This window comes from Prionailurus bengalensis, chromosome X, assembly GCF_016509475.1.
Source record: "Prionailurus bengalensis isolate Pbe53 chromosome X, Fcat_Pben_1.1_paternal_pri, whole genome shotgun sequence".
Classification (NCBI taxonomy): Eukaryota; Metazoa; Chordata; class Mammalia; order Carnivora; family Felidae; genus Prionailurus; species Prionailurus bengalensis.
In genome coordinates, this window is record NC_057361.1 from 108,067,657 (window position 1) to 108,095,646 (window position 27,990).

Here is a 27,990-nt window from a genome sequence, read left to right on the forward strand (position 1 = left end):
CCTCAGATGGGGAGGTACTAAGTCACAGAGCACAGAAAATCACTAAGTGCTAAGCAGTACTTACCTGCGGGGCCAAGAATTCACAGGCAAAGTATTCAGAGAAAGTTTTGTGGAGCAGGGCTTGAAGGCTTTAGCAGGTGGAACAGGACTCAGGTGTAAGCTCATGGAGAAGAGGGAGCATAGTGATGTGTAAATTAGGTAGGGCATCTCAGTCCCATGCCAACATCTTTAAGCCTACACAGAGGTACCCCCACAGCCAGAGGATGTGAAATTGGGTGAGCACCCACTGAATGTGGGCCACTGAACTGGGCACCATTCTCAATACTCTTTAGCCTCTTTGGGGGAAGAGATAACAGTTTTGCTTAAAGGTCTTGCTAAATTTTATTCTTTTCCCCTTGCCAAAAATACACCTTTCTTTTCATTATGTTTGAGTTGTGCTTTTATTCCCATGCTTGAATTAAGCAGGTGTTCCCAAGTTATGAACTCTAAAAACTCCTCACGCTAAAAAAAACAAAAACAAAAACAAAAACAACAACAACAACAACAACAACAAAACCAGCAATGGGGCACCTGGGTGGTTCAGTGGGTTAGGGTCATGATCTCACAGTTTATGGGTTCTAGCCCCGCGTTGGGCTCTGTGCTGACAGCTCAGAACCTGGAGCCTGCTTCGGATTCTGTGTCTCCCTCTGTCTCTCTCTGCTCCTCCCCTGCTTGTGCTCTGTCTCTCTCTCTCTCAAAAATAAATAAACATTAAAAAAAAAACCCAGCAACTACTATGGGGCATCTACTAGGTGCCAGGCACTGTTCTAAGTGCTTAACATACAAGAACTCCATAGATGTTTGTAACATTTTCAGGAAGTATTTATTAGTCTCCATTTTACAAATGAGAAAAGTGAGGCTCAGACAAAAATCAAGGATCTAAGTTGATATCGCTAGTAAGTGAAGGAGCCAGGATTGAAACCATGTCTGTATAACTTTAGAGACAGTGTATATCCATCCACTAAGCGGGAAGACAAAGACTAAAGGAGGCTAAAATTTAAAACCAAGTCTTTAATTGGCAGGAAGGGAAGCCAGGTATGGGCTTCAATTTCCCCACTATGAGATAAAGGGATTAGATTATTAGATCATCCATTCATTCATTTACTTAACAAATACTTGTAGAGGGGAATCTGGGTGGTTGAGTTGGTTAAGCATCTGACTCTTGATTTTGGCTCAGGTCATGATCTCAGTGTTCATGGGATTGTGGGATCGCGCTCCATATGGGGCTCTGTGCTGACAGTGTGGAGCCTACTTGGAATTCTCTCTCTCCTTCTCCCTCTACCCCTCCCCTGCTTGGTCGATCTCTCTCTCTCTCTCAAAAATAAATAAACATAAAAAAAAACCCAAATACTTGTAGAAAGCCTACTCCATGCCATGGTAGGGGATATTGCCGGCGGGCGGGGGGTGGGGCACAGAGAGAAAAGAGGCTGTAATACACAGTTGAGAAATACTGGGTTCCTTCATCCAAGGAAGTGGACATCCAGTTGGAGAGACAGGCAGGGTGTGGAAGTGCTAAACAAAGGGCCAAGCTCAGTGTGGTGGGGGAAACCTCTGAGGAGCTGTTAACTTCAATGGGGAGGGAGTGGGGGTTCAGGGAAAGTGGCATGAAAGAGCCAGGTTGAGTAATGGTTGAGTGGGATTTCAACAAGCCCAGAAGGGCCTAGAAAATGCTGAAGGAGCAGTGGAGGAAGCGCTTGTCTTGTCCCAAGAATGGTAGAGGTCTGGTTTGGTGAGAACAGAGGCTTTGTGAGGGGCCTGGAAGGGAAGGAGGCTGGAACCAGTTCATGGAGGACCCTGGAAGCTAGGTGAAGGCTTATACACTTGATTTTGTTGGCAGTGGACCGCGACAGCCAGTTTTTCAGGAGGGCAGATGATTTCTTAGAGTTTCTTCCACCTCTAACACTGTCTGTATGATTAAGAACCTGTTAAGTGCCTGGGGGTCTTAGGGAAGCAAGGAGGCTTGACCTCGAAAGGCCTCTGGGGTGATTTTAGCCCCCTTCCTCATTTTGCCCCTTTGGCTATAAAATCCAGAAAGGCTGTTAGTTGTTTACAGAGTTAAGTTTAACCAGACACACTGTCTCCCCAAGTAGACCCAGGGCTCTTAGAGGGCAGAGAACAGGCCTTCCTCAGCATGCAGTGGGCTGTGGGAATGCATCTCCAGCAGTAACCTGCTGTAATAGGTTTTGTGTGCTTGAGATATATGAAGAGCAAACAGGAGCAATGAATTCTCCCCCACGGCCCCTCCCAGAACGTAAAGGGAAACATTGTAGAGCACATAGTGTATGTAACTCATGGTCAGCCCTGTCAGCCTTAGTACCAGCCTCACTCTTTCCCAAATTGCAAGGCTCTTTCGGTACCCTTCTCTCTCCTAGTCTGCTTTCAACTGAGGTGGCTTAAAATGAACGCTTTGGCAGTCCTGAGATTCTGACTTCCAAACCTGGCTTCACCTTCAACTGACTGGGGGTCAGGGGATGGAGGGAGGACCGGAAGCCTCAAATTTGCTTCACTCTGACACTCTGAAGATCTAAAGCACTGAAATGGTTGTCCTTGTTGTTGTCATTGCTGTCATAGTCTTTGTTGTCACAAGAGTGGGCTGTTTTACCAGAGAGATAAGGAAGGCCTCTGATTTTGGAACAAAGAAGAAAATTGAAGCAATTATCCTCTGAATTAAGTCAGAGGTTGGTTTAAGGCTTCAATTAGCTGGGGAGCCCCAAATGCCCTATTTTGTCCGGTCACCTTCAGGAGGGCAGAGCCCAGGCAGATGTCACCCCTAGGTCTCTGTGCTTGGGAGGCTGGTGATGCTGACACTGATGATAGTAACACTTGCCTGAGTCCAGTAGTTTATGGTGCACAAAATTCTTTCCCATCCATCATCTCATTTGATACTCTGGGGTGTGCTTGTGAGAGAGTAAGACAGGTGCACTGATTTCTATAGTTTGGAGTTGGAAGGAAGACCCAAAACACAGTACCTGGAATTGGGCTGGCACTACTTGAATGTTAGGGCTCTCCTGAGGTCCCCCTGCTAGCCATCAACAAGACAGAACTAGGATCTGGTTCTTAGAACTCTCCAAACGATCCTCTTTCCAATACACCAAGCTGGCTCTCTGAGAGTCCAGGCCTAGGCCAGGAGCTGTTATTGATGGAAGAAACAATTATTTAAAACTCTGCCTGAAAAGGAACATTTTGGCATTAAAGGGAGGTGCTATATACTATATTGAAAAGAACTCTGGATGTGGAGTCAGGATTACTGGAGTTGAGTCCTGGTTCAGGAATTCACTAGCCATGTGACCTTGAGCAAGTCACTCATAGATGCCCATAGACTCAGTTTCCTCAATTACAAAATCGAGGGTTGTAGTGAGAAACAAATGAAATAACACAAGTGAAAGGCCTTGGTAGACACTCTGACATTGTACAAAGGTATTATTATTATTATGATTATGTTGTGGTTCTAGCCTCATATAAAATAATCATTAATCTCTACATTCTTTACAAGGTTTCCCACAGCTCTCTCTACCCTGCTCCTTGATTTCCCATCACCTCCTGTAGGGCAGGAAGCGTGGCCCCCAACAGGAAAGGGCTCAGAGAAGCTAGAGCTGCAGCCAGGAAATAACCATCTTGCCCCAACCTTCATTTCACCAGATAAATGATGCAGCCAAATGGTGAGATACAGACGAGTGGGAACAGAGGTGTCCAGAATCCATTTCAGCCTCTGACCAAAGAGCAAAGTAGCCCCAAGGCCCTATGGCCCTTAATAGAAGTGGAAATTTAGTAATTACCAGATAAATTAAAATCAGTGAAGACAGCCAATTTAAATCAAAGCAGAATTGGTGGAGCCTGCTTTATCAGGCCCAATAGAGGTGATCCCCCACAACTTAATAAAGCCTTTTGAATTCATACGTTGATTAGTTTAAAGAAATCATTTCCAAATTTTCACTTTCCCTTGGTGCAACTTCGGCCAAACACTTTTTAAAATGTGTGTGTGTGGGGGGGATGCACAGGAGGATGGGAATGGCCAAATAAAACAGCTAGTGAAGAAGTTCCCAAAGCAAAGTAAAATGGCAAGTGTTATGTCCACACTGCTGGCAGTAGATTTTGAGGTCGGTGAGGACAAGCAGGAGGGGTCATAGAACACCAGGCCTCAGACAAGAGCAAAGCCACTGCTACCTTAGTTGCTTGTCCTCCTCCGCAATAGTCCTCCTTTAAACCAGGTGAGGGAGACATACCAGGCAAGTCTCACCTGCCATCTCTAAAGTCTTTCCACTGGAGAGAAGACACCCCATAGCTTAGAGATGGAACCTCTGAGCCTGGGACAAAGAAGGGGGGCAGGGAGGAGGAAGACATTAATCCCTCAGGGCTTCCTTCTAGTTCAAATGACTCTCTGGCTTCCTTAGTATGGATAAATATATAATAAATAATATCAATACATCTGAACATAAAGATTTTTTTTTTTTCAAATTCCTGCTATTCATTTCACATTCCGTGTTTACAAAGCCCTGAACCCTCCAGGAACTGCTGGGCACCTCCCCTAATACCCTTTAGGCTGAGGCGATGCCTTTGAAGTCCCAACCGCGGGCTCAGGGTTGGAGCTGCTAAGAAACACCCTAAGACTGAAAGCAAGTCTGCCGGCAGCTTCAGCTTCTTCGCAAGCTGCTCTCCTCGGAGTTAATGTAAAGTCATCAGAGTTCCAATGTGGACCGCAGGCTTCTCAGCCCTTCAGTTCTGGGGATGGCCTGGGATGTAAACACATACGAGGACTTATTCCTTTGGCCAGGCGGGGAGTCGTTAGGGTAAAGGGTAAGGGTCAAGGGGATTCGGTTTGGTGACTGAGGGGCCCGGGAAGTGGGGGGGGGGGCGGGGGCGGGCAGAAACGGAGTTTTCCTCGAGCCAGGTTTTCAGCCCCAAGTTGTGCAGGCTTCCCTCTTTACAGATCTTTCGTCCCCCTCCTCCTTCCTCCCTAGGGCCTCTCGCTCCTTGTACCCCCCCCACCCCCGCCCCAGGATGCCTCCACTCCCGGGCTAGGGGCTGCCTTTTGAGGGTGGTCTCGGGGATGTGCGGCACGGGCGGTTGCCACGAAGGGTGGGCCGCCCAGGAGACGCGAGGCGAGGCTGCGAGCCCCGGCATTTTCCCTTCCCAGCACCTGTCCCATTTGGGCGCCCGGGCTAGGGCTGGGGCTGGGGCTGCGCCCGCGGGCTGCCTCGGTGCCCGAGCGTCAGAGCCTTGCACCGAGGTCGCCTGGGTTAGGGAAGTGGGGGGCCGGGGAAGGGGCGGGGCGTTTGGCGAGAGCGTCCCCCCCCCGCATGTAAGACCCCACGCCCCCCCTCCCAACACGGAGGCTAAACGGAGAGAGAGAGTCATACATAAAGCACGAGTGAAAACGCTCACTCTCCGACCCCGAGCGGCGTTGCTCGCCCCCCCTTCCTGGAGCCGGGGGTTGGCCGGGGAAGGTGGCTCCGTTCTTCCCCCGTGGCCAGTGCGGGGTCTGCGGCTGCCGGGAGAGGTTCCGGCTTCCCCAGGGCTGGCAGGGGGAGCCCCGAGAACTGCAGGCCCGCCCCCCCTTCCTCCTCCTCCTTCCCCTCCTCCCCCACGTGTCCTCCCGGAGCCCAGCGGCCTGATCCCAGCACCCCCCCCCCCCCCCCCGCCACCTCCCTCCTCCTCTTGCTTCGCCCGCTTCCCCGGCGGCGTGGAGAAGAGCAAAGTTGCGACAGCGGCCGAGGGGCTCTGCCCAGGTGAAGGGGGCGCCGCGGGGGGTGGGGGATGGCGCGGCCCTGCGGCGGGGGCGGAGGGAAGATAAAGAAACTTGCTTTCCGCGGCCCCCACCCCGCGCGGGTTCGGATCTTGCGTGGACCGAGCCCTCGTGGCGAGACGCGGCAACACCGCTGGGACCGAGGCCGGCACCGGGACCCAGACCCGGACCTCGCGCCTGGGCCGGCTCAGCGGGCGCAGGCAGCGGGCCAGGCCGGCACCCAGGCAAGGGCGGGGTGGGTGGCTGTACACCGGACCGAACCGGAGACTCTGGTGGCCTGGGCGCGGGCCGAACCCGGACCGGGCCGAGTTGGGTGGCGAAGTAGGACGTGGATTCGGGGGCGGGGCGCGGCAGGAGGGGGAAACCAGGCCCCGCCGGACTGGCCTGGGCGTGGGGGCGGGGGGCGAGTTCGGGGCACTTGCTGGGCTCGGGACCGAGCGGTAGGGCGGGGCGGCTCTAGGGGCTGGGCCGGACCCGCGGGGAGAGGGTGAGGGGGGGAACCGGGGGTGGAGTAGGGGCGTGGAGTTGCGAGCGGGGTCTGGCCTCGGCCGGGGGCGAAGGTAGATCGGCGGGGCCGCCAGCGGAGGGAGGGAGGCCGCGGCAGCGCGGCGGCGGCGAAGGCCAGCTTCCGCGGAGTTTGTGCCCCGGCTTCCCGGGCTCCGGCCCGCCTCACGCGCACAAATGGGGCTAGGGGACGGACTGGTAAGCAACTGCGAGTGTTAGACGGTGTTCTGCGGCGATTCCGGGAAAAGCTAGGAAAGGCACCGTCTGCAATTATACCGCACCCCCCACCCACCTCTTAGCATCTGGATTTTGCTCTCAGGGGGCCGCGGACCCTCCCCGCCACAACCCTTTCACTCTCCAGCACTCCCACCGCCTCCCCCCCTTCCTAGGCCATCTGACTCTCCTAGGGGTATGTGTTTGGGGGCTGGAGGACGGTGAGGGGGGCGGCGGTATACTCTCCCTCCCACGGCAGAAGCCTAGTTCGTATCTTATTCTTACATGTAGCGTTGCTTCGAGTCATGTGGACATTGGGGTTTAGATAATCTAACTCCATTCTTCCACCCCAAGCGATTTGATGGCTTTTAAGGAAAGGGAGGAATCCCTGGATTTCCACGCCTAGGACGAGGTTTGAGGATTGAGATTCACCCCCAGCTCACTTCCACTCCCAACCCCTCTTTCCTTGTAAGCCATTTCCACGGGGATCCGAACTTTGGGGGGCGGTATTAACGTGCTTCTCTATCTCTACACAGGGTCGGCGTGGCCAAGGACGGCTAGTCTCTGAGGGAAAGTAGCCACCAGTCCAACTCGGGTCGCCCCCACTATTACTTCGGTGAAGGGGGCAACGCTAAGGAGATACTGGTGGGCAGGGACCCAGTATAAGGGAGGGGGCTGGGTAGTCGCCCCCGGAGGGACTCCATTTCTAGTAAGGTAGGGAGAAGCGAGCTCGGGCTTCAGGGGAGGGGCTCTGGGGAGGGAGATGGGGGGGTGGCGACGACGGGGGGGGCGGGAAGAAGGGGGGAGTCACGCCCTGCTAGCAAGGGGAGCCTCCCTCAGGCCCCTGGGAGAAGGGGACTGAATGTATCCGTTCTGTGATGCCCAGCAGGGGAGGTCTGGGGTCTCTGGATTTGCACACTGGATCGGGCACCAGTGGCCTGAGAAAGTCAGGTCGGGGCATATGGTGGAGAGCGTTGGGGGAAAGAGACAGAAACCCCTGGCTTTGGCGCCCTGATCTTTTCCCTTCCTCAACCTTCCCATTTGAGGGGCGTTGAGGGCGGGGGGGGGCGTGGGGCTCTTGCAGCCCCTAGGATTGAGCGCCTCCGCCTCTCCTGGGAGTCTAGCTTTTTGCCCGGCTTGCTGCAGCCACTGCTGCTGCCTCCCTCTCCGGAATCCGCTTGGTCCTCGGAGCGATCCCCTCCTCCTCCCCTCCCCTCCCAGTGTCACCGGGGCTGCTTGGCTCTGCCCCCTTCGCCGCCGCTTGCTCCCTGCTTTCGTCCCTCCCTCTCTTGCTCGCTCCCTCCCTTCGCCTCCACCTCCCCATTCCTCCCCCCCGGCGGGTGGCATTCTGGGAGTTGTAGTCCGATGGAGCGGCGGCTGGCGCCGCCCGCGAACCCCGCCGGACTCCACTTCCCGTCGAGCCCTGCGACCGGCACCCACTCCACCAGGCTTCGCTCGCACACACAGACACACACACACACCGCTCTCCCCCTCACTCTTTCGCTCGCCGCGGCTGCTGCCAGTGTGTGGCTCTGTCTCTCCTCCGCTTTGCCGAGCCCTCCCTTCTTCCTCTCAGTTCCTAGAGTCCGACCGCCGCCGCCGCGGAGAGAGAGGAGAAGGAGGTCGGTGGCAATAAGGGGCGGAGGGGGGGCACCAGATCGGGGCAGTATTAGGCGGGTGGCGGCTCAGAGTGGGTAAGAGGGAGCCCGGGTGGCGGCCTGAGCCTCCCCGCGGAGCCGACCCGGGAACAGGTGCGTCTTTTTTTTCTCTCCCCCAACCCCTCCACCCCTTTTGACTCCCCGGCTTTCTCGTATCCCCCCACCCGCTTCTTTCTATCCTAAGCGTTTTCCCAACCCTGTCCCTTCATCGCCCCGCGGCCGCTCTGCTTGCCCCCCGGGGGCGCCGTCCTCTTCGTGTCCCCGGACGTAGCGCTCCCTGGAGCTCGCTCTGTCCTCGCCCCTCCCTTCGGGACAGCTCCCCTCCACTTCCCACCTTCGTACCCCATCGCTGCCCTACCCTACCCCCTCCTCACCCCCTTCTCCCTTAGCCAGGTGAGACTTGTTCGCCACGATCTGAGAGTCTTCTTCCTGGCTGGGCGGGGGTCTCCATGGAAACAGGGGTCGGGTTGATCCTGGGGGGGGGGACCATTGGAATTACCCCACTCCTCGGAAAGGGAGGTGGAGGCTACCGTCTTGTTAACTACCTGGCCCTAACCACCCCCCCTCCAATTCAAGGATCCAATGATTCCAAGGGAGGCTGGCCAGGAGGGCAGGGCGAGAAAGGGCTTGTTTTGGGGGGGGGGGGTTGGCTGTCCGTGATGAAGTCTTGAAGAGACCTGGAGAAAATACCCTCCAACCTCAGAGGGGAGGTGCGACGGTTGCTCTATAGGGCTGCTTTCTCCCCGGTGTTGGGGTGCGGGAACCATAGGGTAAGGGGTACCCCCTAGGTGGCGGCGGGGCCTGGGTTCGGGAGTGGGAGTGCTGTGATGGGGGCAGGGGCAATTATCCGAGTCCCTGGAAAAAAGGCGGGGGATGACTTCGGAGCGCCCTGGCTCCGCTGCCCTCGCTCTAGGGGCGGGGGCCGCCGGGCCGGGCGCGGCGGGGAGGGGGCTTAAATTGAAGGTGGATGAGATGGGGGCAATTCATACTAGCCCCGGCAAGCCATGGGGAGATCCGGCGTGCAAGCTCTACACCCGCTTCGCGCCAGGCCTGGAGGCAAGGGGTCTGAGAGCGAAGCCGAGGGGTGGAAGGAGGGAGGCTCCGGTTACGGGGCCGGGTTTCGGGATCAGGGGCAATCCCCCAGCCCTTGAAGGAGGGAGAGGGATGGCTGCGAACCTCAGGGCTCCCCCACCCCGAGTCCTAAGGGGCGTGAGGAACAGACAGCAGGCCCAGCGGAGCTGGATTCGAGCGGATCGCGGCTGGGGAGTGGGGGGGGCTTAGTGGTGGGTTTCGGGGGGAGCAGTCCGGCGGCGGGGCGGGCGGGCGGGGCGTGGGGCTCCGGCGGGCGGCGGGGCGGGGCCGGGGCGGCGCTGCTGCCGCCGCCGCCGCTGCCGCCGCCGCTGCTGCTTCTGCTGGGGCCGCCGCAGCCGTTGCTGCCGCCGCCGCCGCCGCTTCTGGGCGGGGAACAGAGGCCAAAGGGAGTCCCGTGCAGGGGCAGAGGGCGCAGGCGGTGCGTGGTGGGGAGGGGGCCGTCCTGGGGGCGGGGGCAGGCGGGGGGTGGAGCCCCCGACGGGGGGCGGTACGAGCCCGGACGACGACGAAGAGCCCCGGGGGCCGGTGCATGGAGGACGAGGTGCTGGTAGAAGGAAGGGGGGGTGGGTCCCGCGACGGGCCTCGTGGGCTTGGCTCCTCGAGGTTCTGCTTCGGGACAGAGTCCTGCAGGGGCGCCCAGAGGCCCGGGTAGGGACAGGGAGGTGAATTGGACGGTGGAGGGGGCCCTCCTCGCCGGGGTCCCGCCGAGGGGAAGGCTGGGCCAGAGGGACGTCCGGGGTAAGTCTGGGAGGAGCCGACCGCACCTCGGCTGGGGATTTCGTGTTATGGAGGGGCGGGAGATTGTTGTAGGGAAAGATGTGGTAGAGGGGAAAGGAAGAGGGAAGCACACTGCAAACCCGGGAGGCCAACAGCCCAGGCCATGGAGGTGCCCTTCTATTCCGCCTGCACCTCCCCCCTCCCCCAGTGGAAGCACTGTTTTTGTTTTATTGTTTTGAAATTTTCAGTGTTGGCTGTAGGAAGCTGTCGATGTGGTGGTGATACTTATTCATTCTTGGTGTCTTCTAGAGTAGATAGTAAGGACAGGCGTCACTTGGCGGGGACACATCTTAGCCCAGGGTTTAGGGGCTGTTTACGCAAGAGTGGGAAGAGGGCCTGACAACTTCGTGCGACAGCTGAATACTCAGGGCAGTTTGGAGGTCGTTCTCATAGCGTAGCAGTGGAATGTAATTGCAAAAATCTTTGGTGAGACTTCTGGGGGTGCAGTTGTAGGTTAGCGTTACCCTGGTTGGCCGCATGGTCCGTTCAACTTAGAAGGCTATTTCTCAAAGTCACACTGCCCAACGTTGGGGAGATGAACAGGGGACGCATTTGGTGTCGGAAGTGGATTAGGTTGATAATAAAATCCCAAGGTTGGAAGGGACTTTAAAGGTCATCTCATTCTCTGTTTACCTGACCTGTCCTTGAATGTTAGGATAGGGGGAACTTTGTTTTGGGGGAGATGGAGCAGAGTTTAGGGGTACTCAAATTAAATGGTGATGTCACCAGGTGGTACTGAAGAGGACAGTACACAGGAAAGAAATTTGGAGGACTCCACTGGGGATTAAATGGGATAACTCAATCCCCCAAATCACCCAGAAGCTTCAAATAGAAGCAAAAGGTTGGGAGAGCAACATGTAAAATTTTGATGGAGTAGCAAAGTTAGTAGGAAGGACTGGGGGAGCTAGGAGTAGCAAGGGGCTTGATGACTCAAGTTCAGAGAATCTGAAGGTTGATAGAGTTTAGGAGGGACATGGTTGTTTTGACTAAGCCACGTGCTGTTGATAGGCAGGCTCATCTTTTGATAAGGCAACTGGAGCGGCTGCCTTTGGGATAGATGGGGAGGACAAGAGGCACAGGCCATGGGACACAGAGCCTTACTCAAATTGACTTGGAGACGGCTGGCCCTGTTACTAGCTATGCAGCAAGGGTAGGATTCTTTATGTTCTGGCTCTGAGAATCATTGATGGAGGAAGGGGTTAAGGAGGACTGTTTCTTTAGAATAGACCATAAGGAAAAGACAGCAAATTATTGGGATAGGGCAGAGGAAAGCTAAGTCCCTGGAAAGTTCTGTGGTTGGAGTCTGGATTGGGCAGGGTGGAGGGGAGTTCCAGAGGAAATGGTGGCTGCACCAAGGGCACTTGGAGATCTGGCTGTTTTGATTACTGAGAGCTGGTAGGACATCCGACTCTCAGTGGCCTAGACTTTTTTGGGAAGCAAAGGGTTTCCTCCAGGGGTCTGTTTGCCTTATTCCTGCTGCAGTTCACTACATAGGAAAAAAATGTTTAGCACAGGTGGCAGAGAATCTCACATGATGAGTCTGGATTATGGGTTTCAGAGAGGGGCTTCTTTTAGGGGAGCAGAATTATGGGAGAAAAAGACTTGAATACCAGAAAGAAGGAAGGCAAAAACAAAAGTCAGGAAGAGGGTTGTTTAGGCAGTGGAGGGGGGAAAAATGATCATTGCTGGTTTCAGGTCAGGGTCAACTAAGGAAAAAGTGGAACCTTGAAATCTCCAGGCTAATGTTTTCCAAAGTAAAGTTTGAAGAACCCTTAAGACTCTTTACACTTCCATACTAGAATCACTAGGTTTGGTGCAAGAGATAGGACCATCTTGAGTAAAAATAGGGTTAGAGAGAAACTGGCATGTAGGAAGAAAATACACATATTTACCCATAGGGAAATAGAGAATTTAGAGATAGTATATAGGGTAAAAAAATGCAGGATGTGAAAGAGGGTGGAATAACGAGGCAAAGGAGGAAGGTGTTTACTCAGATGTCATCTGGAACTAGGGTCAGAGAAGGTAAAAAATTGCCTTGGATAGCCATTGCCCTGGGAGGGCCCAGGAAGCAGAGGTTAGCTGAGATCCAGGGCTTACAAGTCTAAGCATTAGTTGTAAAATTAAGGCTAAAATAAAGATACTGAATGGGGGAAGGAATTCACAGACCTAAGTAGAATGGCCTTGAAAGAAGGAGAAAGTGGGAATACACCAGTTTTTCCAGTCTGCAAGTGGGAGGAATCCTAGATATAGGGAGGTGAATTATGGAAATTCCAGAGTGAAACAGGATAAAGAACAGTGGCCTTAGAGCCTTGGGCCAGAATTGGAGGGTGGGGTGGGGGCATGGAGGAGAGACACTAATCATGGGTTGGACATCTGGACTGGTTCATTGATTCTAGGCTGAGAGCTCCATTTGAGATGGAATAGAATGGCCACAGTGGGGTAGAGAGCTGTTTTCCAGCGTTAGCCAGCATCTGGGATTGAGAGAGGAGGAGTTCATGGTTAAGTTGGGTGGGAAAGTGAACACTAACAGAGAGAGGGCTGGGGAAAGTGGAAATTGTTGGGGTAAAATAGACGGGAAAGGGGAGAAGCCACTGAGAATTACATAAGGGGGGAAGGAAGACCCTAGACCTTTGAGTTTTCAAAAGGAAAGGAAATTTCTTAATGCTGGAGCTCCAGTTAGGTGTGAGTCTATGCTTGGCAGAGGGTTTAGCATCAGGATGGCCAAAGAGGGGGGTAATAAGAAGTAATCTACCTCTTGGCCACTAGGATGCTAGTACAGTATTTTATGTAGTCTCACATACTAACTAGGCTTTATTAATGTCAGTTTTGGAATGGTTATCTTTAAAGTAATGTAGAAACTGTTCTTTTTCTAAATTGTACCCTTTCTACTGTTCATAACTTGAAAGCAGTATTTTATGATGAAAACTTTCTTTGGTGAACTGAAGTTGAAATCTGGTCAAGAGTAAAATTTAACTCTGTTTCTATTCCCATAATTCAAATGTGCTGTTCTGTTTCCCTCTTTTTCTTTTTTAAGCAGAAGCCACCCTTTCCCCATAAAACATTAAAACATGGATAATTGTTTGTAAAGTGGCTGCAGGCTGCACGTCAAGGTCATAGTTTCCCTGGTCAGTGAATTGTGATGAATTTGAAGAGTGATGATTTATTATTTGTAAAATGTGATAATTTTCAGATTTACTCGTTGAGAGTATGTGAGGCAGGATACGTCTTCATTTGGATTTTAAGAAGATCTTAAGTTTAACGTCTGTGAAGAATTGAGAGTACTGAGGGGCAGCAAAGCTTTGTGTTTCAGGCTTCTTTACCAACTGTCAGCTAAGAAACAAAATTTGGTTACCTCATTGCTAAGGTATGTCTAGAAATCTTAGTGTTAGTGCCATTTAAGGGTATAGTCAAGTTTTGTTATAATGTTGGTGTCTGGGGACAAGAAAAACAAGCAGACTTTCATTTTTCCAAGTTCTATGGAAAAGTGCACTGTATGTGACTCTGATCCCCAGGATGAGTCAATGCACTCTATACCTGATCCATGAGATGATTAGGTGTCTCATGATGACAGGTCTTTACTCAGTTTAACTTGGTCGCACCTTGTGTAGGTTAGTATCTTGCAGTGGTTCTCAAACTTTGGTGTGTCTCAGAATTAGCTGGAGGGCTTTGGAGACATACTGCCTTAAGTTAGAGTCCTTGCTCTTCTACTTCCTGGCTGTGTGGTAGAAGCAAATTACTGAACTTTCTTGAGCCTCAGTGTTTTCATCTATAAAATGGAGATAATCCCAGTCTCACAGGGCTATGAGGATTGCACAAGATGATATATACATGGCAGACCAGCTCCATAGCAGGAGTCCAGTAAATGGCATCCATTATTACATTATGATCTAGTTTTGCTTGTTCAATGGAGTCCTATGACCTTTTATATTTCTCTATGCCACATGGTGGCAAAATAAAAACTATCCACAGCTCCTGAGCACTCCCACGTATCTTGATTCTCTGTGCTCTTTCTCCATATTCCTGTTGTATTAGTACGTGTTTAGCATTTACAATGTGGTAGGAAGGAATAACTTGGCTCACCACTGCATTATTGCATCCACCTTTGAGGTGGAAGGTGGCAGTTTCTCCAACAGCTGTGCTGTAACACTGCTCACTCAGGATTTTAGGGCAGAAACTGAAGAGTCTATATCTAGTTGAAACTTCAGGGGACATTTTGGGCCACGACCCAAACCTAGTTTACTAGGGTGACATTTTAAAAAACGATTGCTTTCTGAAAAGGGCTGCTGTGTTTAATTACAACTGGTTGGGCTTTCCAGATGTCTCTAACATCTGGAAGTTCTATAAAGGCTGGTAGATAGAGCCTGGGTCTTGCATGGCTCTATGACAAGGATGTTCATCAGCAATTGGGTGGGAGAAAGCATGTCTCGAATACCTCAGGTATCACCAGACCAAACTTCTGAACACCAAAAAAAAGGGGGGGCTGTAAAATAGAGATCCTCTCTGCAGCCAGAGTGGACTTTGATGCCAACAGTCAGCTATGCCAATATAAGGAGAGAGTAATAGCTGGCCAATTTAAAACAGTAGATCAGTTAACAAATTAATAATTTCTTTTTTGGCTTGGAAATGTATTATTAATCTCTACCTGCCCCCGCCCCCCAGCAGATTTACCATCCTATTTATATTTTGCTTCAGCAGATATTAAAAGGAGTTGTTCCCTGAGTACACACATACTGTAAGTAGCAGTAGGCAGTCCATAAGTTGGCTGGGTTTAAAAATTAGCTGTGGCTAAACTACACTCAAATAATTGGAAGTTGACTTTGTTGTTTTGCCCTGGCCCCATTTTATTTCTGATTGTCTTTATTGTGGAAGTAAAGAAAAGACAGAAGAGAAAGGCTGGTAGATAGAGCCTGGGTAGATAGAGTCTTCCTTTGTAAGAGACCAAAGGAAGTAAAAGGCATCCACAGACCCAGTGCTTTTTATGCGGGATTCTTGGTTTCCATATGACCTAGAGAGGATTTTAGTTTTTCCCAGTAGTTTATTTACTGAGCACATATTGTATGCCTTGTATCATGCTCGACACTATTGGGAGTGGATGTTAAAAGAAGTAGAAAATATCCTTTCTAGCCTTGGGGAGCCGATAGCATATTTACACTCTATATGTGTACCTTTGAATGAGTAATGTATATATATGTGTATATAGATATACACGTGTACACTCTATATGTATACCTTTGAACGACTAATTTATTTTATTATTTTTTTAAGTTTATTTAAGAGAGAGAGAGCACGAGCAGGGAGGGGCAGAGAGAGAGGGAGAGAGAGAGAATCCTAAGCAGGCTCCGCACTGTCATTATGTAGCCCAATGCCAGGCTCAAACTCATGAACTGTGAGATAGATCATGATCTGAGCTGAAGCGCAAGAGTCAGGCGTTCAACTGACTGAGCCACCCAGGGGCCCCTGAATGAGTAATTTATGTAAAATGAGTTGAGCCCCTAGTCTGGAATGAGAGAATAGAAAAAATAGTGTGGTAATGGCCTTTCCAAATATTTGTGTGAGAGGTCCAAGACACTTAAAAAAAAAAGGCACAAGTTTAGTGAGGAGGAAACCTCTTTAGATGAAAAATTCCGTATCATGAATGCAGTATACCGAAATGGAGACACCCAAGGGCCACTCTCACAGTCCATAGCATGGAAGACACAGAAGCATCATGAAAGGGATTCAGATCTCAGATTACAATGATTCAACTTTGGAGTGTGAAAGACACACCAAATATTCACATGGTTCTGCTGAAGATCAAGACAGAGGAAAGTCAACTCTTATTTTTTTTTTTGATCTAGAGGAAATAAGTGCTTTTAAAAAAAAGACCCTAGTTACTTACCATGCCATTTTGAGGTGGCTCTGCATTTTGAAAAAGACTGATTAATTTCATGATGATCGCTTAGGCTTTCTAGATATTAGTGACATTTAGAAGTTGTATAAAATCTTGTGACTAGATCCTAGGTTTAGTATAAAGCTATGATGAGGTGTTTTCCTTAAATGGAGTAAAATTATTTTCCTGCAGCAGGAGATGCAACTACTATTTGAATAACAGGAAAAAAGTATGGTAGTGGATAGAAAAGCTAAATGGACTGGTGGTATGAAAATGTGACAGATTAAAACTTTTGCTTTTGCCTCCTTCATTGTTGGAATTGATTACCTTTGGTCCTGTTAAGTGCTTTTGTGCTATTCTCAATTTTATTTTATTGTTATTTTTTTTTAAGTAAGCTCCACACCCAACATGGGGCTTGAACTCATGACCCTGAGATCCAGAGTCGTACGCTCTACCAACTGAGCCAGCCAGGCACCTCCTGTTCTCAGTTTTAAGTAGGGACTCCTTTATTTCTATTTTGCAGATGGCATAATAAGTGTACCTAATGAGGTACCTGAGATGGCTAACAAATAGGGGCTTAAAATGCTCTCCCAAATACACCCCCGCCAATTTAGGCTGTGGATACTAGACTATATCACTCTTCAAGGGTGTTGCTGCTGTGTGAATAGATGACTCTGAATGGATTTTGGCAGTTTTTAAACATCAAGTTTCTGACTGAGTGTAGATCCAGCACTAGTGGGGAGATTAAGAATGGTATGGTTTGGATTGGAAAGGGTTTGGGTGGTAATATTCACTGAAGAGCCCCAGGGAGATTGCAAGCCCTGGTCACTCCATCCAAAGGTCTAGCCTACCAAGGTGATTGCTTTGTAGGTAACTACATTCATTTGAATGAGTAAGCTCTCATGTGTTTAACAGGTAGTTAAAATAATTTTGTATCCATTCTCATAAATGTTTATAGGCCAGGGTTTTAAATGTGGAGGTACCAAGGTGTCTATGAAGGTGTCCATGCTATAGCCATGTGCAGGCAACTACTTAGTCTTCTCGCTAAATACAGGAATTAATGTATCTGAGAACACGATTCAATGTCTCCTATAAGACTTATCCCTTGGGGTACAACCAGTAGAAATATTTGGGTAGAAAAAACCCTCAGGGTAACTAGAGAGTGCTACAATGGATTAGTCAGGCAGAAGGCTGGGATGAACAGTACAAAGGGCCCCTTCCTCCTTTCAGTTGCCCAGCAGATTATTTCCAGTTGATTTTGCGTGTGTGTGTGTGGGGGTGTGGGTGTGTGGTAGCATGTAGTGATAGAGGAGCCTGTTTGCATGAAGGGAAGCAAAGTAAAGTGATTGGGGCTTGTATAAGGGACTCTTGAGTTTCAGGGAAGGGGATATTTGGTTAATGGTACAGAAGGTGAGGGGATATGGATATTAGAGGGAAAGCCTGTGGAGAATATTAGAACACCTTTATATGGGAAATCCTTAGATTAGGACAATTTGCACTGGGAGAACTTCCTCATTAGGGGGTGAGGTTTGGGATATATGATTAGATGGGGATATATGAGTTGAGGGTGCATGGTCAGGTGCGGCTCAGGCCTAGGGTTTGGATTCTGGAGCCAGAAGGTTGTGTGGGCCAGGGTTAGGTAAGATCTCATGATCCCTTTTGCAGCTCCATCCTGGCCCTGGAAATGTCATGGCAAAATTCTGGCTTCCACGCTGAAATATTCCACACTGGTCACTGGCCCCAAATCTATCTTTTTCTAGACCTCAATGGTGGGGCCCCTTAGGGCCAGGGCCCTGGCTAGGGTTAAGTTTAGGTCCCTGGAGGCAACAGGGGCTGAACCTCCAGCAGCTCAGTGGTCTCCACAGAGGGCTGAGTGGAGGGGAGGACTGAGTGGAAGGTATGTGGAAGAAGGCAGAGAGCAACAGGGCAGGTAAGATCTGTGGTAGGGGCTCCATATCTAAAAACCAGGTAAAGTTATCTTTGTTGAGTATGTGTACACTTTCCTACTGAAAACTGATTTTGTGGGGTGCCTGGGTGGCTCAGTCGGTTAAGTGTCTGACTTTGGCTTAGGTCATGATCTCATGGTCTGTGAGTTCAAGCCCCGCATCAGGCTGTCTGCTTATCCAGTGCAGAGCCTGCTTTGGATCTTCTGTCTCTCTGTTTCTCTGCCCCCTCCCCTGCTCACATGCTCTCTAGCTCTCTCAAAAATAAATAAACATTAAAAAAAAAACCACTGATTTTGAGACCTTTTGACCTCTTTCTGAAGGCATTTCAGTGGTTAGGTGGGAGTCCTGGCCTCTTCCCCTTGGCCCATTGGATGTCTCTTGGAAATCCTTGGGGTTGTTTTAGGTGCTGCTTTTCCCAAAGTGGGGTAATGGGCTGGCCTCTCCTTTGATTCCATGAAGTTTGAATGTGAATATCTCTGACTTATGGGAGCTTTACTCAGAACTCTAGATTTCTGTTGGAGCAATAGGTCCCAAAGTTGGTTTTCTTTACACATTAGTCATCACTGGCCCAACCCTCCTTCTTAAACTGTCTACTGGCCACGCCTATCCTCTTGAGGACAGATTCAGGGCCAGGCTTCAAGAAGAATATTTTCCGGCTCTTTCATTTCTTAAAATCATAATTGCTTCCAGGTCACCAGACAATGTGAACCAAAAGAAGCCTGGGAGAGTACTACCAGATTTAGTTTAAGTGAGACCTTCTTAATCTTGAACTTCTAATTTATTGGCTAGATAGTAAGAGTCCAACCATGAACAAATGGGGAAAGTTTCATGCTATGTGTAAAGGGCCTGGTTGTATCCTGTATGTTGTTCTGCACATAAGGGGTCTTTGGCCAGAAAGGAAGCTACATGATTCTGAGGAACTTGTTCACTGGACAAACACCCTGTCTGGCCATTTTCAAGGTTAATGTTTTACCAAGGTAAAAGACATTTTGTCAGATAGATGCTGTATTACCTCCTTTCGTGTCCTTCTCTTCCTCATATGCACAGTGACCATACTTTTGCTTGTAGTTGTTGTGAAATCTGCTTGTTTTGGCATATTCATTTCAAAACAGAACAGAAAATGTCTACCCAATCTGTAAAATCTTCTTTGAGATTTTAGTGCTGCCTATCCCCCGTTACCAGCTCCCCCTAACCCTGACTTGGATTATAATTTGATGTTCTTCCCCTTTTGATAACATATTCTCTCTAAACTTTTTAAAATGTCTGTGTTAAGTGCTTCCCCACAGTGTTTCAGTTTGGCCCATGATGGTGAAATATTTCAGGTTCCCCTATTTCATTTTTTCTTTTGGTTGTTTTATTCTGTGGGCCTCTCTGTTATGCCTTTCACACCTGCCCTTGTCTTCTGGCGGTTATTTTTTTCTTTTGAATTTTTGGTGGGGGGAAAGCTCTCTGCCTCATTATGGTTTGTCTTCTACTACCTGCTTGCCCTCAGCTTAGCTGCTATTTTCACCATTTTAAAGTTATTGTTCTCCTATTAGTCCATTTTCTCTTTGGTTTCCCCTGTTTTGTAATGTAGTGATTATGTCTGACTGCCTCCTCTCTGCTGTCCACTTGCTGGATTCATGCCCTTGGATCTTGGTCAGCCCTCCTTAAGTGTGCATCGGTATGCCTGCTTAATCAAAACATTGTATTTATTTATTTTTTCAGCCCCACTATCACTTTGGGTTAGCAGAGCATGTGCTCTTCTTTGTTCTCACTCTGAATTGGATGTGTCTTTTGAGTTTTCCTCCCCAAAGTAGGGATTGCTCACTGTGGTCCCACTGCCTTGCAGGCAGTGACCAGCATTTGATTCTGGGGCCATGCAGCTGTTCATTTCTTAACAATTACATGGTTGCGGTATCTGGGAAAATCCTTTGAGGTATTTCATATCCTTGTGCCTGTGCTTCCCGGGTCACATTGGGATTACCAGGTTTCTTCCAAGTTCCTTTTAGGAACTTTGCCTTTAGCCTTTGATGTGATGGTTCCCATCACAGAGAGCAAGACACACAGATTGAGAATGCACACCACACACGAATGCAGGCTTTGTAAGCAAAAGCAAGTCAGTACACAAGTGTGTATGCCAGCGGAACCTACCAAGGGGTGGTGTGTGTAAGGTTTTTCTGTTTTGCTCACGTCTCTTGAAAAGCAGTGTACGGTGGAGTGGTTACTAATTTGATTGGACATGGTAATGATGAAACGACACCCTGGGCCTACCAGATCAGAATCTCCAGGGCTGAGACTAATGAATCTGTATTTTGAACAAGCTCTTTGGTGATTCTGACTTGGGAAACATTGGTATACGTTGGCCATCTGGACTCCTCTGGTCCTGTGGACATTGATGCCATCAGTGCCTCTTTGGAAGTTCCCTTTGCTTACTCTCTGGCTCCAGAGGACCAATTTTGCCTTCTTGTGTAGACCACTTAGCTCACTGCCCTCTTGCCCTTGCTTTCTGCCTCTCCCCTCCCCTCCTCCGCAAAGGCTACAGTTAATAGCAGCGGTAGGCCTTACATAGGAAAAGGGGCTGAGGAATTCATAACAGAAGAGTGGGAAGCCAAGAGTTAAGCAAATATTCTATCTTCTGGATCTCATGAAAATAGGGGTGCCTTTAGGTAGTCCTAAAATGTGTGATATTATCTGGTAATTATTTTGTTTTTTTCTTGGTTTTCTTGTTGTTGTTATTTTTGCTTTGAGGGGTCTAAAAACTCCTTTATCTAGGTGATGATATTTTATGTGTTGTGTTTTCAAATGCCAGGCCTCATTCTCCCCTCTGATTTCTGTCCCAGGCACTACAAACTACTAATCCCCTCTAAATAGAACAAAAATAAACCCAAGAGTGAAAAAGCAGTGGTGACTTGACTTATATCTGCTGCCTACAGATATTCAGATAGGCACTAAACTCAAACTTTGTGTTAAAATTCATCTTGTGGCAAGTGTAACCCCTTTCATTGCCTGATTTATTCTAATGCTTCATAGGGAGAAAAGATTTTTAAAAAGTACCTGGTGTGTCAGTCAACGGGCTGAGCTGTTGTTTCTTAAACTGGGATATTCCAAGTTAGTCTAAGAAAAAGTCACAACTTGATTGACCAGGATGTTCAGGGATGGGATGGGATCCTGGTGAACTGATATGAAGCAGACAGTCCATCCATTTGTCTTACCCCTTGTTGAAATCTTTCTAAAATCATGCGTTAACCCACGTAGCTGTCTTAGGAATGTTAAGGATAGTTTTTAGAAAAAGGTAAAATCATGAGTCTTATATAGATGTAAAAATGAACATGTGTTAAAGATTTTATTTTACTCATTAATCAGCCAGGGAACCAGACAGATGTTCTAGCTGGTTCAGAGAAAAAGTCCAAAAGCACAAATTTATATGGAGTAAAGGAATTGAATTGCAAATGGAGGCAAAACTGGTTTTTCCACAATGGGGAGGGAAGTCACTCCAAACTCTATGGGACAATACAGAGTTTGCATATCCATCAGTTACCTGCAATTTACAGAGGGGCAAAACAACTCAAAGACAATGGACTATGCTGGAATCATGCTGCTGCAAACGACGTGCTATAGGTAACGCATAGTGTTTTCACTGAAGTCCAGCCTTCTTTCCTATAGTAACTAAGCACAAGGGACACTTTTGGGGGGGTTGATTTTCCTTGTAATTTCTCAAGGTCATCACCTCAATTCTCCTCCAGGATTCACTTCCATATAACACTCATTTACTGAAGTACTTACCATATGTAAGACATTGCAGAGGAACCAGAGACAGAAAAGAGGATATTTCTTACCTTAAGTAGCTTGATTGGTGGGGAGACAGACAAGCCATACCCCCAAATAACCACACTGCAGAGAAGAGTAAGAATCAGTGCTGTGGGAGAGGTAGGAATACAACGTTTTAGGAGAACCAGAGAGGGAAGGGTTAACTGACCAGGGGTTGGGGCTTGGGAGATGACATGATGACATTTAAGCCAGGCTTTGAGGGGTGACACAGAGAGGAGGAGGGGCACAGGAGAGGCCATTGCAGGGTGAGGAAGCAGCAAAGTCCTGAAACTGGATGGTCTGTTCAGGGAAGGGTCAGGAGCTGGGACAGCGAGGCGGCAGGGAAACAGCAGGATGTGGCCAAAGAGGAGACCAGAGGAGGCTTGAGGCCAGGTCTTGGAGGGCCCGGAATGCTGTGCTAAGAAATTTGGGCTTGATTCTGAAGACAGGAAAGCTATTGAAAGCTTTTGAGGAGGGCGGGGGCAACATGGGTCGAACTGGTGCTTCAGAAGATGAATTGATTGTAGAATCAAGAAATTGGAGGCAGAGGGACCAGTTAAGGGGCTATTGTAATATTCTGGGTGAGAGATGATAGAGGGCCTGCATCAGGGTGGTGGCAAGAGGGGCAGGAGAGGATGGAGATGGCATTATTAAGGCTTGACTCCTGATTGGCTGTGGGCAGCCGGTGGGGGGTGGGGGGAGAGGAGTTGAAGACGACACTGCTGAAATTTCCAGGCTGGGGGATAGTGGTGCCATTAACTAAGATAGGAAACACGCTGGGCGTGGGGGGTGGGGAGCAGGTTTATGGGAACAGATAATGAGTTCGGTTTGAGACACATTGAGTTTGAGGGGCTCGGTGGACATCCAATTAACAGCAAGTTGCTGGCAGCTGGAAATTCTGGTCTGGGTCTAAGGAGAGAGGTCAGGGATAGAGATACAGATTTGGGAGTCTTTGGTGCAGGAAGGGGAGAATTGCAACTGGGGGAGTTCAGGAGCTAGAGAGGAGAAGGAGCAGGGTACACACACACACACACACACACACACACACACACACACGTGGAGTGGGGGAGAACCAAGGAGAGCCAGACTGAGCTAGAGAGACAGAAAGAGACATAAGAGAGATAGAGGGAGACAGATGGGGGGGGGGACTGAAGGCTGAGGTGAGGACAAAGAGTAGAAGGGAGGGGGATGCAGGGGGAGGGAGGAAGGGAAGGAGGAGGAGAGGGAGAAGAGAGGGGATCCCAAGGGAGAAATGAGGATGAGGGGAGCAAGGAGGAAGGTGGAGGAGTGCAGATTGTGCCAAGAGAGATTGGAAAGGGGAAAGAGAAGCAGGGAAGAGGTAAAGAGAGAGACAGATGGGAGAATAACAGGGGGAAGAGGGAGGTGAGCATGAGTAATAGAGGGGAATAGGAAAGAGAAATTGAGAGGGAATGGAGAAGAGAGAGAGAGAAGGGGGTAGGGAGAGAGAGAGGGAAGGAAGGGGAAGAGATGGGGTCTCACAGGGGTGAGGAGAGACCAGGCAAGATGAGGGCTGGGTTTCTGGGGTGGGTAGAGAGAGAGAAGAGCCTGGAGAAGCCATCAGGCACTGGGTCAGGAAAGCCAAGAGTGGGGCAAGTACAAAGAAAGCAAGGGCAGAAGTATCCTGCGCCACAGACATGGGGAGGGTGAGGACCAGGATGAGAATGGGAGGCTGTGGCTCTGCTCTCCTTGTACTGCCTGTCTCCCTTGCTTGGAGACTCTGCTGTACCAGCCACCTGGCCTCCTGGCTCTTTCTTGATCTTATCATGTAGCCTCCTGCCCTAGGACCTTTGCATAGATTGTTCCCTCTGCCTGGAATGCTCTTCCCCCAGATATCCACATGGCTCACCCCTTTGCTTCCTTCAGGATGTTTAAATGTCTCCTCAGCAAGACATAGGCTGATTACCCACTTACAGAGTGTAGCCCATTCTGCGCACCCCCCCCCCCGCCCCACCTCTGTCACCATGGCCCTTAGCTTGTGTTATATACCACCTTATACTATAACAGGAATCATTTCACATGTGTATTGTCCATTTCATCCCACTAGAATACACGTTTCATGAAGGCAGTGATTTCGGTGTTGTTAGGTAATTGTTGAATCCCCAGTACCAAGGACAGTGCTGGCATACAGTAGGAGCTCAGTAAATATTTGTTGAATGGATAAGTGCTATTGTGTTGAGTGTGGACAGTCTCTGAAAATTATATAAAGAATTAATGAAACAAACCCCTGATGTGACTGTATTTTAGTGATTTACTTCTTGGCAAAGTGGAGAACAGAAAATTCTGATCGCTGGAGGGTTCTGTTCAGTTGAGCTTTGATGAAGAAGACTTTAGCTAATAAGTTAATTCAAGAGTTTAAGGGTCTTAAGACAAGCTCATTGGGTAAACATAAACCTCTTTTTCTTGATGCCTCATTTTCTCTAGAAGGGTGAGTTGGCTGTGCAGTGGTTGTCAACAGCGACAGCTGGACGTTAGCTGCTGAAGGGGGTGGTAGGTCATGGGGATGACGAGACCTGTAGAAAGGGACAAGGACAGAAATGTGTGGTTTTTTCACGGACCGTTGTTTTTTGTTTGTTTACTTGTTTGTGGCCAGAGTACAAGGGGTATTGCATCTGATTTTTAGGGAACTTTAAACCAGCTTAGATATACGTGTTATATCTGTATAACTCCCAAGTCGAAATCAGAATAGAGTATTTTTGAAGGGCTTATAAAGAAAGCATGTGCTTCCTCTGGAAAACTTAAATTGGTACATCACTCAAATACTTCAGTACCCGTGGATTTAGAGAGGTTTGAGAAAAAGATCCCCAGTAGTCTTTCAACGCATTGTTCATATATGGGAACAACCCTCTAATTGCAGTTGGTTGGGCTAAATGTGTGTGAAAAAAGATATTGTCATCTCGTTTGTCTGGAATAGATTGAATTTCCTTGAACACTCAGGCATATCTGTCTTTAAGATAATTTAAAAATCACTCTAGGTGATTAACAGCATCCTCGTCTCCATCCTGAAACCTATGGATTCCTGGAAAGCTGGTGCACCCTCATCCCCATTTGGACCTTAATTTTCCTTAGCAGGCTGCCTTGTGGGAAAGACTGCTTTAATGTTTTGGTACCATAATTGCCTTTATTTAAATGTTTCCTTGTTAAAGGTGGTTAAAGCAGCTGTCCCTGTTACGAGTTTTGATTTTTCGGAGTTCTTTTTTCCCAGGGGGAGCGGCCACAGCAGGTCCTATCTGGTGGTGAGTGGCTGTCATGATCTCGACAGCACCACTCTACAGCGGCGTGCACAACTGGACCAGTTCTGACCGGATTCGCATGTGTGGCATCAACGAGGAGAGGTGAGGAGGCTGGGAAGGTAGCTGTTGCTGGCTTCCAGTGAGCGGTACCTACTCACCAGAGGGACAGCTGCAGCACTCCCTGGGAGGGACCCTGGGGAAGAGGCTTTGGTTGCTAATTTTCCTGAGATGGGTTGGGGCTGGGACTGTGTCAGTGGCCTGCCTTGCCATGACATTCCTGTTCAGATGAAGGTGAGGAGGCCAGCAGATGACCTTTGTCCAACTAACATTTGTCTACTCATTAAGAACTGTCAGATTGTGGAGTGAGGGGAAGCTCAGAAGATTGCAATTTTTATTTGCTGCATCCATGTTCGGTGCTCAAGGATACGCATAAGATATTTTTGGTCCTTGATCTAAGCCTGGAAGAAAGACAGTTTTATTATTCAGCTGTATACTGGGAACTGTTAGTGGGTATTCTGGTGATCAGCGCTTTCCTGCCTCATGAGGCTAATGATGATTCGCAGTGAGATCCTTATGAAGTATCTCAGGAAGATCAAACGGCTTAATGTAGTTGTCATACGAAATTGAGAATTGGTGATACGTGTTTGTCTTAAATTTTCTGTTCACCAAAATGTTTGGTTGACCAAACTATGCCCTTTACTGATCACTCTCCATAGGAAGGACACTCAAAATGGCCTTCAGATTTTATATTTGACTTTCGTGACCCTGGGACAAAGACAGAGACGTGTGATAGTTGCAGTGCCTCTCTCATTTTTAGAAAAGCCAGGCTTGCTGGTGTTTAGCTGTTGTTTCAATCCATCAACTGTATAAATCCAAATACATCAGAGGCTCCTGGGTGGCTCAGTCGGTTAAGCAACCGACTTCGGCTCAGGTCATGATCTCACAGTCTGTGAGTTCGAGCCCCACGTCGGGCTCTGTGCTGACAGCTCAGAGCCTGGAGCCTGCTTCAGATTCTGTGTCTCCCTCTCTCTCTGACCCTCCCTCGTTCATGCTCTCTCTCTGTCTCAAAAATAAATAAACATTAAAAAAATAAATAAATCCAAATACATCAGATCAATCCCCTAGAATAAAGAACAATATGGCTTTTCCTAGGATTCAAATCTGGTGTCTCCTTGGGTAAATCTTGGGAGTGTGTGCAATGGGTGTGTGTGCATGTGGGGGAATGTTGGTAATTTCGAAGGGTAAAGGAATGGACGTCTTTGTGTGTATCTTCTTTTTTCTTCTGCTCTTAACAGAACTATATACTTGTCTTAGGTTCAGGTTAGGAGAATAGACCTTTTTATTTTTTTTTAAAGCCATTAGTGCCTAATAGTTTAATGTTCTCTATGCTGAGGAACAAGTTAGAGATGGACTTAAAAGGAATTTAATTTTAGAATGTAAGTTAGGACTAAGGAAAATAAGACAAAATCCCTCTCAGATCTGCATTAGAAAGATATTTTCCTTTGGGTGTGAAGTATGTCCTTAGATACTTACTAAGAGATGAACTGGGGGAAGGAGGGTGGTGGTATCGATTTGTATAAGCATTCACTGGCAACTCGTTATAAGTAGTTGAGCCTTGGAGGCAGAGATTTGGACTAGAGCCTTTAAAAAATCAGTGGACAAGTTACCTTGCTTCACTGTCCATGCTAAATCCCTGCTGAGAAAGGAACAGGAAGTGAGTCCCAAACCTGACTTTCCCTCTTTATGGACCTTTCTTGGGATGTTACATTACCAAATATGCCTAGTGGTTAAGATGACCTTTTAAGCATTGTCACTTCTGATCTCATCTACCCTTTACTGTCACCTTCCTCTACAGTCTAGGCCATGCTACAGCTGATTTCCAAAATGGTATCCCACCTTATTTAAAAATCATCTTCCTCAGCCCTTTACAAATGGTAGAACTTAGAAATTTTGGGTGTAAAGCTGCACGTGGGGGCTAACTCTTAAAATTGTTTGAGAAACCTGACCAGCTTCATCAGATGCAGTTGAGGACTGTGAGAACAGGGGCAGGGCCCTTCTGGGAGCCCCAGACGGCTGACTCTAGTCAAACCTCTGGCTGACTCTCTGTTTTCTTGCTCGCTTGCTTTCTGTCTTGTATCCATTCATTCCTTCATTCAACAAACATTTGTTAAATCCAGCAAGAGCAAACCAACAGTCATGGGACACTGATGGTGAGTGCTATAGAGAGGCATGTACAGGTCCTGTGGGAGTCTAGATGCAAGAATGGCAGACTTCCTGGGGGAATAAGGGAGGGCTTCCCAGAGGCAGTGACATCTGGGCAGGGGCTTGAGGGTTGAGTAGGAGTTTGAGGTGAGGGTTGATATTTCCCACATGGTGTGTTTCAGGAAGACCCTGGCTGGAATGCAGGTGGTCTTGGGGTGTGCTGGGACTCAGGCAGGGAAAGTCTGCAGGGGATAGAATCTAAGGGGCCTGATGTGTATGGTGTGGTCAGGGCCCAGTGGAAACTGAAAAAGATCTGGTTGGACAGTGGTGCTAGCCCTTAATAGTTAGGAAAACAGCCCTGAAAGGTTATGGCCATTTCTGGTTTAAGTTCAACAGAGCCTTAAGCACAATCGCCCAGGGACATCTCTGTTGGGAAGAAATGGTGGGATTGATTTTCAGTCCTGATTGAAGCCTGCTTTGACCCCTGCCCCCTCCTCCCTGCTGCCTGTACTCTCCTAACCTTGCCTGGTTGACCCACTTCTCTTTGTGCACCCCTCCCCTGCAAGCTATTCCTGTCCCAGGCTCTTCTCTCCATGGAGCGATTTAATGTTTGCTTAGCTTTGCACACCCCTCTCCTCTGAGGATTTGAAATGTGGCCACACAACATTTTCCCAGAGCCTCAGGGACTGGTACTCAGGCATGGGTATGGCTGGAGTGGCCAGGACTGCTGCTTCCACTGCTGCTGCCACCCCCAGAGTCTCTGGGCTTGCAGGCTGGCTCTGCTGGCGTCTGGTGGCTGTCTTTGAGGGCGGGGTTCCTGCATTCAAGGTGATTTTATCCGGGGGTGGGAGTCCAGCAAGGGCAGGGGGTTGATATGCAGCTAGATCCCCTTTGTTTGGTTGGGAGC

The 27,990-nt window shown here is 48.9% G+C and overlaps 1 protein-coding gene and 1 non-coding gene across 7 annotated transcripts in view; one reads left to right on the forward strand and one right to left on the reverse strand.

Annotated features, from left to right (window-relative positions):
• Nucleotides 1-5,675: 5,675 nt before the first annotated feature.
• Nucleotides 5,676-27,990, forward strand: part of BCORL1 (BCL6 corepressor like 1) — a 63,609-nt gene continuing 41,294 nt past the window's right edge. For 2 of the 6 annotated variants that reach the window (XM_043571636.1, XM_043571640.1), the window contains exons 1-2: nt 5,676-5,765; nt 24,854-24,983. In XM_043571636.1, the coding sequence (XP_043427571.1) occupies nt 24,898-24,983 (86 nt within the window). In that variant the 5' untranslated portion in view covers nt 5,676-5,765; nt 24,854-24,897. Of the gene's footprint in view, nt 5,766-6,351; nt 7,214-7,576; nt 8,122-23,192; nt 24,984-27,990 lie in introns of those variants that run through there. The other 4 variants (XM_043571635.1, XM_043571639.1, XM_043571637.1 and 1 more) reach the window with 4 other exon arrangements.
• Nucleotides 16,296-16,368, reverse strand: TRNAQ-CUG. The gene has a single exon. It is a non-coding gene; the product is annotated as a tRNA-Gln (tRNA).